The 14,975-nt window shown below is 49.4% G+C and overlaps 1 protein-coding gene across 1 annotated transcript in view; it reads left to right on the top strand.

The window, feature by feature from the left end:
* MTHFD1L (methylenetetrahydrofolate dehydrogenase (NADP+ dependent) 1 like) overlaps nucleotides 1-14,975 on the top strand; it is a 2,103,853-nt gene that overhangs the window by 704,442 nt on the left and 1,384,436 nt on the right. The window contains exon 13 of the mRNA XM_069608130.1: nucleotides 12,021-12,067. Coding sequence (XP_069464231.1) covers nucleotides 12,021-12,067 — 47 coding nt within the window. The remainder of the gene's footprint in view (nucleotides 1-12,020; nucleotides 12,068-14,975) is intronic.

The raw sequence follows: 14,975 nt of genomic DNA on the forward strand, positions 1-14,975 counted from the left end.
TGGGGTGGTTGAAGGAGGCCCACGACAGTCAAGTAGGACAATTTCAGCAATGAGAAAGGAGAAAGCCGCTGCTGCAACAAAGAGCAAGAAGGACAGGTACAGAATGGGGCAGATGGACAAAACGCAAGTGCAGGCCCAATCGAGTAGACCAGGCCTGAATCCGGACCACCTAGCAGTTGCTGAGGTGGCAGAACCAGCATTGGTGCACTTCTTGCAGGTGTTGAAAGCCACAAGAACTAGCCTGGAGGAAAGGATAGGCCAGGCGGGGATGGATGTCTCCCTGCTCCGCAAGGATCTGAGGGCAGTGTCACAAAGGGTGGGGGAAGCCAAGGGGAGAATAAGCTTGCTGGAAGACATAGGAAGGACTCTCCACATGCCTGTGCAAGTGCTACGGTGTAAATCCTGAACTATGGAAGAGGGAGCAGAAGATGCAGAGGGGAGATCCTGAAGGGCAAACATCAGAATTGTGGGTCTCCCTGAGGGCAGAGGGGGCCGGCTATGGACCTCTTTCTGGAAAAATGCATCAGAGAAAGACCTAAGACCAAAAGGCTGCTCCAATTTCTTCTCAATAGAAATGCCACAAAGAGTCCCCGGCAGATCACCCCTACCCAGAGCAACCTTTCAACTTACGGGACATAATACTACAAGCAGCAAGATCCAGGGGCCCAATTAAAGCGGACAACACCAACATCGGGCAAGGAGAGCTTTTGAGGAAGTTGACAACTGCGCAATAACCACTTTAAATGTATACCAGTGTTCCCAGCGCAGCTGAGTGTGATATTTGGAGAGAGATCATTGGTGTTCCTGGTCCCGGTAGAGGTCTGCGACTGGCTACAGAACCGAGGAAGACAGATGGCAGGCGCCACAAGGATGGCAAAAATACCAGGCACCAAAAGGGACCAGCAAAAGGAAGAAAGTACCCAAAAGGGGGAAAAGAAGAATTCTGAAAGGGGCCAACAGGGGACTCCCTCAATGTCTATAGGTTCAAGGTGAGTTTGGATGGCACAATCAGCAGAATAGACTTGGGTTCAGCAGAGGAAGATGCGCCAGAGGTTCCCCAGACAATAGAAGCAGGCGGCGGCAAGGTGGACTATTTTTTTTTTTAACCAACTTTATTTAAAATCTGTTGGATTCATATAATATTGTACCAACAAACGGGACCAGACAGACACAAAACATGTAACGCTTTTAGACCATTCCTACCCTATATTTTTCGTCCCTTGCCAGGACCGTGGCACACCCCAGATGTTCAATGGTTGTGCAGGAACTGCCCTACTAGGTATGGTTTGTGTGCCTGCTTGGGAATATCCAGGCCGTACTTCAGGATCGGCGACCAAATGTCAGTGAACTAGTGTAACACCCCCTCTTTAGCTGCTGTGACGTTCTCCGCCACTAAAATGTCCCAGATTTTGGCCCACCACAGTGGCAGCAGCTGGCCCCCTGGAGATTTCCAAGCCCAGGTAATCGTAATCCTTCCGGCCAGAAGGAGCTGGGTGATTATCTTGGCCATCACCTGTGACCTCAGGTATACCCCAGGCACTGGAACCCCCAACAAAGTCCCTTGGGCATCCTTAGGGAGGCAGACCTGAGTGATGGCCTCGATTGAGTCAACCAATTTCTCCCAAATAGTTTAGATTAGTGGGCATTCCCATCACATGTGAAGATGTGTCCCTTGAGCGCTACCTTTCCTCCAGCAAACTGGATCCTGCAAGCACGGGATACGGTACAGCCTCCTTGTGGGAGGGAGCGGGGGGGGCGGGGTAATACCACCAGTATGTCAATTTAAAGGCACCTTCCTTATTAGGCGCACATTTGGAGGAGTCATCATTTCTTGTCCAAATGTCCACCCATGTCTGGTCCTCTATGGTGTGGCCCAGGTCCGCCTCCCATTGGGACAGGTATTGGTCACAGCGTCCACCTGCACAAGTCTATACAGCCTGGAAATGTGAGTCTCCCCCACCCACCCCATGGTATCCGTCCAGCAAATTGATCTCAATGGATCTCAGCTCACATGTAGCTCTCTGATGCACCAACGGGTGAACTATCCAGTGCCGGATTTGAGCATTTGAGCATACCTGTACCTATCCGCCTCAGACAGAGCAAACCTTTCCTTGCAGTTTACAAAAGACAGAGGAAAACCACTCTCAAAAAGTTGGGGAAGGGATTGCAGGCCCCCCTGCGACCATCTTCCGGATTGAAGTCGGGGTTGTGAAAGACTGGGGTGAGTGGGCCTAAACCCTCAGGATTCCCACCTTTTTCATCACCCAGTCCAATGGTTTCACTGGTTTTGTCGACGATAGGTCGTCGGGCCAATGTTTCCACGCGGGGGCTGAGGTGTATGTCAGCAGAGAGCTGAGGGGGAGTGGCACCCAATTTCCACCCATCTGGGGGGGGGGGGGGGTCATTGGAAGCCAGGCAAAAAAGTGTTAGCTGCGCTGCTGCATAATAATTGCGCAGGTTTGGAACCCCCCATCCCACCCAAGCGGGCGTTACCCGACATTTCCTTTTTAGAAATCCTAGGCTTTCTCACCTCCAAATAAATTGGAGGATCTTCCGCTGTAATCGGAGGAGGGGATTTTGCAGGATAACCACTCAGAGCACTGAGCAGTAGTAAAGCAATTTTGGGAGCAAGTTCATTTTACTGGCTGTAAATCCGGCCCATTAACAAAATCTCTTGGGCTGACCACCTATCGAGATCCGCTTTCAGCTCCTTGAAGAGATATGGCAAGTTGGTTGCATACAGCTCTTTTGGGAGCGCTGAGATGTGGATCGCAAGATATTCTATGGTTTTCTCGTCCCACTTGATCGGGTAGAAGGGCCAAAGGGCCTCCATCTCTCACCGCGTCAAGCCCACCCCCGGTGCCCCAGATTTGTGATGGTTGACCTCAAAGCCCATGGCTTGTCTAAAGGAATGTACATCTAGGAGGGACTGTTGTAAAGACTACTAGATGTTCGTAAGGATAAGCATCACGTTGTCCTTGTACAGGTTCAGCTTATATTGTTTATGGCCCATCTTGACCCTCTCAATGGTGTGATTGTTATGTACCAATTGGACAAAGGGCTCCATTACCCGAGCAAAGATTACCAGGGAAAGGGGGCACCCCTACCTTGTCTCCCACACAAGAGAAAAGGGGCTTGTTTGTTGTTGGTTCACCCGCAGTGAGGTTCTGTGGGAGCTATAATTGGCCAGGGGCATCTTCTGGAAAAGTGGTCCAAAGCGGAATGCTTCAAGGGTCAATTGTATGAAGGCCCAGTCAACATTGTTGAATGCGTTGGTGGCGTCTGGTCGCTATCTCCACCAGCTTTACGACCGGGCGAATATCATCACCCGTGGTTCTATCAAGCACAAACTGTGTTTGATCTGTGGTGACTATTTTGGGAAGAACCACAGCTAACCGATTGGCCAGGATCTTGGAGTAAAAATTAGCATCCATATTCAGTAATGAGATTGACCTATAGGAGGCACAGTCTCTGGGGTCCTTTACAGGTTTTAGCAAAAGAATGGTGGAGTATTCCTGTATTGATGCTGTAGTGCATCCTTTCTGCCGGAAGGAGTTGGAGATTGGTTAGGGGAGTTAGAAGCTGTACCCGAAAAAGTTTATAGAATCTAGACGTGAAGCAGTCTGGGCCTGGGGCTCTACCCTTCAGGGATTTGATTAAGGCATCCACTTCCTCCATCATGATCGGTAGGTCCAGGGAGTCTTTCGGCTTCAGGGAGGAGCAGGAGAGCAGCCCTTTCTATATACTGTCTCTGATCCGCAATAACTCGGGGAGTGGCCAACATAGTGCGTATACATTTGAAAGATTCCCCTAGTTGTAGTCTAGCTTCTTTAAAAAAAAAAACGAATCCGTGTCTGTCGCAGGCCCATTTTTGTGTTTTACCGTTGGGTTTTTAGCAGCTTTATAACCAGGAATTGATTGGCCTTCTTACCCTTGGCATAGCACCCCTGTTTTGGTCTGATGAAGTCCTATGCAGTTTCCTCCACATAGTACACCTCCAATCTATTGCGGGCTTTCCGGAGGGACTGATGCATCTTAGGGGACCAACCTTTCTTGTGCCTACTTTCTGCCTCCGCTACCTCCCTCGCCAACTGGGTTTTACAGTAAGCACCACATGGGCTATAAGTTCCCCCTTAATTACTGCCTTCATGGCATCCCACATGGTCGACGCTGAAGTTGGTCCCTCGAGATTCTCCGGGAAATAATTTCGAATGGCCTTTGCAATCCCATCCCTGAGAGCCATATCATTAAGAATCAGGTTGTAAAACCTCCACAGGGTATTAGAGGGTTGCAGGGTCATGCATTTGGACTGTTAGCAAAACCAGGTTATGATCAGACAACGCCCTTGTTCCTATAGCCACATCATCTACATAAAACATAAGCTGGGTGTTGGCTAAAAGTAAGTCTATGCGGTGTACGTGAGAAAAGTAAGGGAATTTGTTTTCCCCCGGTGCAGTACCCCCCAAATGTCGATAACCCTCAAGAACTTAAATAGGTGTTATAACCCCAGTGCAATCTTAGTCTGTCAACGTGGGTTGGTGTTATATGGACGAGGGGAATCTGGTACACTGTTAGTCACCCCCAATTACCACCTGGCCTTCGACATAGGGGGGTCAGTTCGGACTCCAATTCCCAAGGAAAGCCCCTAGTTCGGGTTGTATACATAAACCACAGTGTAGAGCTGATCAAATAGCATTTCTTTGACCCCCAACATATCGCCCTTCCAGGCCATGTTGCATCTCCAGCTCTGTGAAAGGGACCATCTCTCGAGGAGTATTGCTGTGCCACCCTTCTTAGCGCCGCTGGATTCCAGTACTGCACAGGCGGGCGACCAATGAGCGGTTCCAGCCTCATGGTCTGGGTAAGTCCGTGTGAAGCCCGGGGTGCCTGTCATTTGTGATGCCCAGGATTGTCCAACTTGCAAACTCTGTTGGAGCAGTGTTTGAGTGTGAAGAACTCAGGTATGCAATTGTTTACATCTTGGAGGTGTTCCCGATTTTCTCGATTTGCCCGCTGTCAGCCATGGGTTACACTGAGGCTTTGGGTCCTCCAAGACCGGTAACGTGGAGCACCCTATGGGGACTTCCTTGATTGGACTAGGGTTGGGCCCCTCCCATAGGGCTTCTGCCTCCTCTAGGTAGCTGATTGTGTGCCTGGTGCCCTCCATAGTAAACTGAAGGGTAGCTGGGAACATCCCTCTGTAGCAGACTTTCTAATCTTGTGGGAAGGTGGTCAAAGGCCTATGGGCTCTCCGCTTCTGAATTGTGACACCAGTCAGATTTTGATATATTTGGAGGGCGGACTCTTGGAAGATTATTTCATCCTGCGCTTTGGCCGCTGCCATGCTGTACTGCTTGGTGGTGTAGAAGGGCACTCGGGTGATCACCTTTGCGACGAAGTCTATTGGTACGGTCCAACAGCAGAGATGCCTCGTCATGGTCTGGAAGAAGCATCTGAAAGACTTTCCCAATGGACTCACCCAGAGCCTGGCAAGAAACTGAAGTTGGGACTCCTTTAATGTGGAGGTGGTTTCTCTGTGCCCTGTTTTCCATGTCCTGTTTGATTGCCATGGCTGCACTTTCCCCTTCCATTGATGATACTCGGCTTTGCAGGTCCACAATCATCATCGTCTGAGGCCTGATCTTTGACCTCTCTGACCTGTTGCCCACTTCTGTGACATAGCCATCAGGGCTTACAATCTTTGCAGAGAGCTCCACCATGCAATTCCTTCCGCTTTTATGACATTTTTTTATCTGACGTGAAAGATTGCAAGTCCTCCTTTGATGCCAACTGCCCAGAAGTATTGGGGAGCCTTTCTAGCAAGTGGATCATGGCCTTCACCTTTTCCATCTTCTGCTCTTTCTCCTGGGGTTGTAGGAGGCCAGCTATATCCGTGTTCTTGGACGATTTCTGTTTGGCCATCTTTAGAGCTCCCACGTCGTTGCACACACCCTGCTGTGGATGGGGCTATCGGGGCCCCCTCACTCGGTCACCCTGCCTCTTGTTACAGCTGATTCCAGGGAGCACCCAGTCTTTCATCACCAAGCTTCATTGGCCCTGCACTAGAGCCTGTCCACCTAAGGCAGGGAGTCCTGCCCGCTCCCAAGACTGAGCAGTGAGTCCCTCCCTTGCACCGGAGAAAGTCTCGCCCCTTTACCAGGTCCTGTCACTGATGGAGTCTGCTGCGGGATGCCACCTCGCTAATCAACAGGCTCCCTTTTAATGTCTGATTTCCAACTGGGCTGCGAGTCCTTCGGAGGTTAGGCTTACCCAACTGGAGGCAATTGTTGCTTCCCCTTTTCCGGTGCACCTCATATGTCCTGCCACCTATCCCAGTCTGTCACCATAAGCAGCAGACTTGATTGGAGGGACAGCAGAGCCCCTCTAACACCCCACCACAGACATCCATGGGCACTGCCAACATTCAAAAGCTTTGCCGCCTGTGCCCACCGATGGCTGCTCTGGAGTGGACAGCTCGCTCAGCGCTAATTGCATGTGGACATCCGCTGCAGCCTCAAGGGATCCCTCACTAAGCTCTACTGTAAAGGCATACTGGGGGCCGTACTCCCCTCACCTGGCTCCAGCGTCCGTGCGCTCTGCAGAGTAAAGCTGAACCCAGCCTCCCAAACGTCGGGATGGGAGGGGGCTGGGCCTGTCACTCTCTCTACACCTTCAGGGCCGTAAAGTCCTCCTCCGCCTGTGCGAGCCAACAGCCACCTTGCTCTTTTTGCACGCCTCCCCCCCCGGACCTCTCCCTGGGCTACAGAAGGGATCCCCTGCTGGGAAAGGAGGTGGGTGCGGGGGCCTCAGGGTTCTTACGGGGTGCCGCAGGGCTGGCCAGGCAAACTGGCAAGAGCCGTGCCACCCATGTTACCTGAGGGCGCCATTTGGGATTCCTGGCCCGACCCAGTCTGTGCTCGCCCTTGCCAGCTGGCTGATTACCACGCTGCCGGGTCTCTGGGCGATCAACTGCAATCTTGACACTCTGGTGGCTGCACCTGTGGACTGAGGCTAACAGCCAGGGGGAGAACCTAGCAAGGTTCCTGCCGGTAGGGGGGGGGGCATTAACGCAGGGGGGGAACAAGAATGGGACACGCAAAAGAGGGTCTTAACAAGGGGGGTTAGGGAAGGGGCCAATGGGTAGAATAAGGACAGGGGACGGCCTAGATAAGTGTTGGTTGTTAGGCAGTACAATTGGGGGTTGGGTGGGTCTTTTATAGGGGCAACAGATACTTTGCAGTTGTTTACCAAGTATGGGGAGGGCAAGGGGGAACAGGGGGCTTGGGGGAGGGGCAAGAGGGGGGAAAGGGCATCGGTAGATTTAGTAGACAGAACTGAAGCATTTTAGATGGGAGGGTTGGAAGGGGCAATGGAATCCTACAAGGGTAACGTAACGGTATAGATTATTGAGGTATTGGCATGGATAGTACAAGCACACTACACTGCATCGCATGGAACGTAAATAGGCTGAAAGACCATTTTAACAGAAGTGCAGTGTTCCAAGACACAAACCGGACCTGGTGTTGCTCCAGGAAACTCACCTGTTGAGGGACATATGCAGTATATTGGGAAGGGGTACAAATAAAAGCAGGGTGCACACAAGGTTCACAAGTGGATCTAGAGGGTAGAAGTGCTGATTAAGACAACTTGGGCCATTCAGGCTCCACCCCCACCCTTTACCCCCCCCCCCCCCCCCCACACATTATTGACACACACTGGAGGAAGTAAAAAGGGTGGTCCTGGAGGGGCAGCAAGGAATAACGTTAGTGGTGGGGGACTTCAATGCAGTAGTTAAGCCTGCACTGGGCAGGTCAAAGTAGAACTCGAGGACAGATAGTAGGGCCACAAAACTTGGTGATTTTCTGGATGCAATTGGGCTACTAGACCTGTGGATGGAAGCTAATCCGGTCGGGAGGGAGTTTTCATTCTTCTCTTTGTGGCACACAATTCCTTTTATAGAATAAATCCTGTATTTTCGCCACACTCGACTGGGGTAAGGTGGAGCTGGTGGGATTACCGCCCCTCCCGGGGCCTCATGGACCATGCGCCACTCGCATGGAGAATAAGGACACAGGCTATACCCCCAGGGCATTTGGAGACTGGGCTGCTACCACTTACTGGATGAGGAGATTATGGCAGAGCTATAGGGGGAAATGGCACACTAATTCTGCCTTAACAGTCGAATAGAAGCTAACGCTTTGGGAAGCATACAAGGCTGTGTTGAGGAGGAAAACCATAGCAGTAACTACCAAAGTTAAAGTGGGAGAGGCAATGCGAAGAGGAGGTGGCCATGGTGAACGAACTGCAGAGAAAATGGAGAAGCGCAGTCGGAGGAGTTATTACAGGACCTCAAGAGGACAAAGCAAGAGGTTAGAATTGGAGCGCTGCAAAGGGCCAAGTTGGGATGGTGGCACAAGGATGTGTATGAGTGGGGAGGCAACACTGGAAAACCACTAGCCTAGTTGGCGCAGAGAGAGGAAACAAGCTGGCTGGAACACAAAATTAGTTTGGTGGACAGTGGAGACATACTACGAGAGCCACTGGAAATTGGTCAGGCCTTTGTTTCATATTATCAGCAACTATATAAGAGTCAACTGAGAAAATCCGAAATGGAAATGCATAGGTTTCTGGAGCAAATGGCGGTGGCCTACCTGTCAATAGAACAGAGTAATGTCCTCAAAGGAGATTTCCAAATAGTGGAAATAGAAGCTGCTATGTCACAGCTGGGGAGGGGACAAACTGGGACTGGAAGAAGTTCCTCTGGGACTATGGTTTAAACTGAAAGAGGGGACTGTGGGACCTATGAGGGACATGTGGCAGGAACGTTAGGATGAAGGAGCTTCTCCCACCAGATCTAAGGCAAGCAACAATGGCAACAATCTAGCAAATAGATTGAAAAAAATGACAGTTATATTGAAGGAGTGCTAATGTGGGTTTATTGAATCGGGGTATGTGTTTGCGGTAATGAGGAGGGTGGGAATCTGGGAAGGGTACACTGGTTGGGTGAAAATACTTAACAGATATGACGATTCACATCAATGTCGTCACTTCTCCCCAGTGGGGGGGGGGGGCCTTTCACATGTGGCTAGGAAGGCGAGACCGCTACCGCATGTTCCCCCCCGAGGGGCGCTTTTATGCAGGAGACTGCACTCCTGGAGATAAAGACTAACACCTGGGTAGAATTAAAAACAACACCCCAACCCCAGCCCTCCCAAACCTTTTGCCACCTTATGCTTAATCCTCCCCTTCCTAGTACTTCTATTTGCTAGAGTCACGCTTCCCCTATTGTTTGGATGGAAACAAAGATGATCAACTGCAGCATGGCTGTTACCGAACAGGTACTCACTAGGACGAGGTGGGACACAGGAACAATGGAGAGCAATACCAAGAAGGAACCACAGCAGTATAGACTTCTGCAGAGCCATGATTTCCCCTACACCATAATAACCAAAGGAGGATTCCCACCAAACACACACAGCCAACCAGGACGAGAGACCGTGGAGCCCAGGAAGCATGAAGGAGATGCAGAGAAGGCCAGGATGGAGCCGAGCGCAGTCTGCTCCCAAAGTCACGAGGACAACGGGACTAATTTGCCCAGCTAGCGTCCAGACGGTAATTGGAGGCTGGCAGACGGTGACGTGAACGCAAGAGGTAGCGTCCATATTATCGGTCCAAGGGCCGGGCAGGAGATCCACGAGGTGAAGGCAGCGAGGCACAGAGAGGCCCACACAACACAGAGGAGGAGAAGGATCCCAGGAAGAACTGACGCGCATCCCAGAAATGGGCAAGTTAATGAGAGAGGTGTAGCGACTGGTAGGGGTGGGGAGGTACTAGAGGCAAAAACCCTGAACGGATATAACTAGCAGAACTATCTTCCTTGTGGCTGTTCTTGGTAGTGAAGTGAACCAAGTGGTCCAGGTCAAAGAAGAGAAGCCAGGGTTGCAGACACTCCTAACACTGAGTGTGTGTTGTAGGTGTGAAGCTCAAGGATAAGGAAGACCGGGGGAAGGGAGTCATTCCCCCTGGTGGTATGGAACCGATAACAAGATACCAGGAGCAGGGAGTTTTTCTCCTGGTAACCCAGACCAACAAGAAGGTCCACAAGGCCTGGGAAACTGAGCCATTCCCCGGGCTATTGGTCCAGAGAAGGGAGACTTTCTCCTGACCCACCTAGAAAGAATTGTATGGAACTTTGTTTTCAGTGGATGGGAGTCATTCCCCCCTGACCACATGCAATACAAACGTTTGTTCTAAGATTTGTGAACTGTTTCAACTAACCAGGAACAATAACCCAGGATAAGGCAGTCATTCTCCTGGGGCCAGAACAGAAGTGCCCCATTCTTTAGTTTCTAGTGTAATGGTCAGAAGTGGGGTTTTCATGACACAGGCAGAGGACACCTTTGAGTTGAGAGGACATCCAGACAGACACGTTATGTGAGAAGCCTAAGGAGAAACAGGGACGTGCCCCTTCCTAGGAATAGCGATGCAGGTTTTCTCTTGCTTTCTTTTTTAATATGTCTTTAACACCAAACATGCCACCTTTGTGTCAGTCTCCTCCTTCTGCACCCTTACTCAGCCTAGCGGTCCAATTGAAGGTAAACAATAGGTTATCGTAGAAATTCAATAAGGAGCGGGGAACTAGGCATGGGTGCCTATTGTCCCCCATGCTATTTGCCCTAGCGCTGGAGCCATTGGTGGAATGAGTCAGGGCAGACCCATAATTGACAGGGTATCTCTGGCCAGGAGGTGTGGGGGAAGGAGAGGAACGAAGATCGCTATATGCAGACAACATCCTACTGTATCTGACAAACCCTACGATATCCATACCAAGGGCTTTTGCTATGCTGAGGGAACTTGGGAGGTACTCTGGGCTGAAGATGCATTGAGACAAATCCATCTATTATCCAGTGGCATGGGTGGAGGGAAATCAGAGAAAAAACCCACTTCTGAAAACAGATGAGGTTTTTGGTATTTAGGGGTGTTTATCCAGAAGGACGAGAACCCCTTCAGCGAGCTCAACCTTGAGCCGGCGATTTGAAAAGATTTATACAAGACATGAAGCTATGGACGACTCTCCCAGTTTCACTAATGGGAAGGGTTGCTCTGTACAAAATGACCCCCCCCCCGACCCCCAACGACTGCACATAATCCAGCACTCTCTGTGGGCTATAACAGCAGGAGATTGATGGTATAAATTGAATGGTAAGAGTTCCTGTGGGAGCAGAAGATGCCTGCGTTCAAACTGGAAACACTGTATAACTCATAATGGGAGGGGGTTTTGAGTCTCCCGAACCAAAGACTATACTACTGAGTATCACAGCTGGCCATAGCAAATGGACGGGTATATATCGAGAGGGCAAAGATGCCTTAGTGGACACAGAGCTGGCGTTGCTAGGGAGGAATGGATTGGATAAATTGCTATACGGGAGAGCCAGCAGCAGCTAGTACCACCTGACCACAAGGCAGTGGGGATTGTATGGACTGAGGCCCATAGGTGTCTGTGGTGGGACAAATGGCTTACGCTGTCCGCTCGGCTATGGGAGAATTGACTAATGAAAGGGGCGGGGGGACTGACAGTGAGGGGGAAGCAAAGGGAATTCATCCATGGAGGTTGGGGAATACTTTAAATTGTCTGTTCCGTTTGGTATTATTGATTGCAGAACGTTCGCTGAACAAAACAAAAAAAGTTTGTTAAAAATGAAATAATGGCACAAAAGAGAGAGACCTAGAAATTGAATGTAGTGCTTCTTTGAGCAATTTAAGGTAATTCATGAGTGCTAGCTCAAGCATTTCAATCAAATAGATTTTGGTTTTCGTTTATGTTCAAACACCATTATCTGTCATTCATAATTTGTTGCATAGACATTCCCTCTGCACAAATATTTGTATTCTAAGCAGTTCATAATCTGCAGGGTGGTGCACTGGTTAAGTTTACAAGCAGATTTATTTTTTTCATGCTCTGCAAGAAAATAAAAATTGAAATGTACAGTAGGCTAATAGTTTTATGTTTAATTTCACAGGGGGCGCAGCAGGTGGTGGATATGCTCAAGTAATTCCTATGGAAGAGGTAGGAAACTGACTAACATCAAATTCCACTAGACACAAGTTGTAAGAGGACTTTGTTTGTTCTGTATGTGGCTATTCTTACTATGCTGTAGCATACTGTTCCAACTGGTTGAACCATGTTCTAACTCGCCAAGATTTATATTGTACTGCTGCATTAGGATGATTGTGTCAATGTGCATATTTGCTTTATTCCTATTCCAACTAAAGCAAGTACGGGTTACTCCAGTCGCATTCCATAAACACACCAGAATGCCACAACTTTGCCTTGTTATATAGACATGTGTGTTTACCACTAAATGAACAACCCCTAAAATATAACCCAACAATATTTGAGGTAATTGACCAGGCTGGCCAAAAAGAAAACAAAAGTCTTAAACAAGATTGTCTCTCACAAATTCCCTTTTTGTGTCTCGGATCACTTAGTATCCGGTTAAGAATGATTGTTTGATAAGTAGGGGGAATTTCATCCAAAATTCTGCCGACTTATCTGTTATGGGAAGGGTTGCATGAGTTAAAATAATAGCCTTCTCATGCTTGCTTTGTATTTTCCAGGAAATGTCTGTGCCTGTACCAGCTGAATATTTCCACAAGATGCATGTGACACTGGGGGAAGTTTAGGTTGAAGGGCAGAAGCCCGTAGGTTGTGCTGTGGAGCTGCAGGTCCAGGACACTAGGGCTCAAAATCTTCACTTGTATTACTGGGAACCTACACTCCAGCATATGGTGGAATGATTTTTAGTTCAGCAGGCGGATTAGGTCACCTGTATGATTTCATCTGATTGCAGGCTGCTGCAGTTGTTTCAGGTGATTGGTGCCAGGGACAGGTAGCTTGGACTGCTCCGCTCACATTTGGCAACCTTGGTAATGGTGTGAAGGCAGGTGACGAGACTCCTGGGGCAGAAGTTGCCCTTTTTGCCTGAGATGAGGCTTTCTTGTAGCAGGTTGGGCTACCTCATGGGGTTGCTCAGCTTGGATGGATAGGACAAGTTGTGGATTTATGATGCCAGGGCATTCTCATATCAGGAGTTCAAAGTTCGGCATCCAGGCTTGCGGCTAAACTTCTTGGAGTGTGCTACATTAATGGTGATTAAGGGGCTATGGGAAGGATTCCCGGGGCGACCTGAGATTCATACAGTCAATGAGGTATTGAGGAATCTGGGGGACAGGGGTAAACCTATAGCTGAACATTATGCCATAGGGGTGTCTGCTAGGAAGGATGGGGTGGTTACACCATGAAACCAATGGGGGGGGGAAGAGGGTTGTGATGAGGGAGAGCCGTTAACAGATGATGACTGGGCTCTAGGGTGTTGTTTTTTGCCAAGCGGATTTCTAGGAATGCAAGATTTCAGTGGATACAATATAAAAATGGGATTGGAGGATAGCTGTGGCAACACGCTTATCTTGTAAGCAAGACTTGTCTCGGGTATTAAGGGTATTAAGTGCGTTATAACAGAGCATTGAAATGTGTTATAAATGTCTGTTACGCCTGTTGTGGTGGCCAAGATGGCTTCGGGACTTGACCCTAGTGGCTAGAGATGTAAAAGAGAAGAAGGGATATATCTGCTTATGTGGTGGGGCTGTAATAGGGTCCAGACTTTCTGGGGATGAGTGATGGATAAGTTGTTTGATTTTACGGGGTTGCTTGTACAAGCCACTGTCTGAAATTACATACTGGAAATTCTCCCCTGCAAGCGAGGGAGGAGGAACAAAATGCTCATGAAAGTACGCTCCCTGGGGTAGAGGGAGTCCTATTTTGGGCTGTTGGTTAACAGAAGTTTGGAAATGGATGAAATCGGAAATTGATGTAACGGATCGGTCGAGCAGACCTGAGGGGGAGATCACTATGGTGTCTGGCAAGAGGTGTGAGAACTGCGACAAACTGGCCCAAGGCCCCCTGAGTTGGATATTGGGTTTAATGATGCAGAATAAAGGGATTGCAATTAGTAACAATTGGAGAAGCCTAGATGGGGGACTGAAGAATGGAGGGAAGTTGATACGGGAGGCACAGTTTACAAACTGGATGGTAAAGGGTCTGACGTACGTATGTTGCTCACTTAGCTGTCTTTACATGGCTGGAGTACAGTCGGGAGGTCTCCTCCTGGAGTCTTAGGTCCAGAGTGGTGACTCTAGATGAATCTGTGTCGAATTTTGAATCTCAGCTGGTTTCTCAGAAGGGCCCAGTGCTATAGGCAGGCAGGAGGGCCACCCAACAACTTCCCCTACCCATGGCTTACTAGGCCTTTCACCACCTGTCTGGCTCAACGTCCCACATGCTCATACCTATGGGACCTCCTCTCACACAATTTAATCTCTCTCACTGTCCTCATAGTTCGCCTGCATCTCTTTGAGGCTTTGCCACATGCTTATGTCTCACCTGTCCCAGGCTTTCCATTTGTATAAACTGGCTTTGCTGCTCTGCCCACTAACACCTTAGTTTTAATCTGGGTTTAATATGCATTTCTCCTGTCATTTGCTGTCACCCACCAGCTACCTTCTCTTCTCTCTCCAGCTCCTGATGTTCCTCCTCTCTTACCCTCTTCCCTCCAACACCCGGTGTTCATTCACTCATCCCCCCTCCTCTCTCTAACTTCTAGTGTTCCACTACTCTTCCTCTCATTTCATTCTACTCCTCCCTTCGACTTCTGGTGTTCCTCCTCTCCTCTTAATTCCCACCATTGCCTTTCTTCAACTCATAGCCTTGCTCAGTCTGCTCTCTCCCCAGGTCTCTCCTACAGCTGTGTCTGAATGAAGTTCTTTTCAGGGCACCACAACTCAGTGACTACTTCCTTATAGAGGGTCTGGAATTGCCCAAAGTTGGCCGCCCTTGCTCGGAGTGTGACCCCTCTTGTGTGTTTTTAAAGATTTTCCTTCCTGTAATTCGTGACACTCGGGCTGCCTCAAAGGCACTA

Source organism: Ambystoma mexicanum, chromosome 4q, assembly GCF_040938575.1.
Source record: "Ambystoma mexicanum isolate Mex_15411 chromosome 4q, UKY_AmexF1_1, whole genome shotgun sequence".
In the NCBI taxonomy this organism is placed as follows: Eukaryota; Metazoa; Chordata; class Amphibia; order Caudata; family Ambystomatidae; genus Ambystoma; species Ambystoma mexicanum.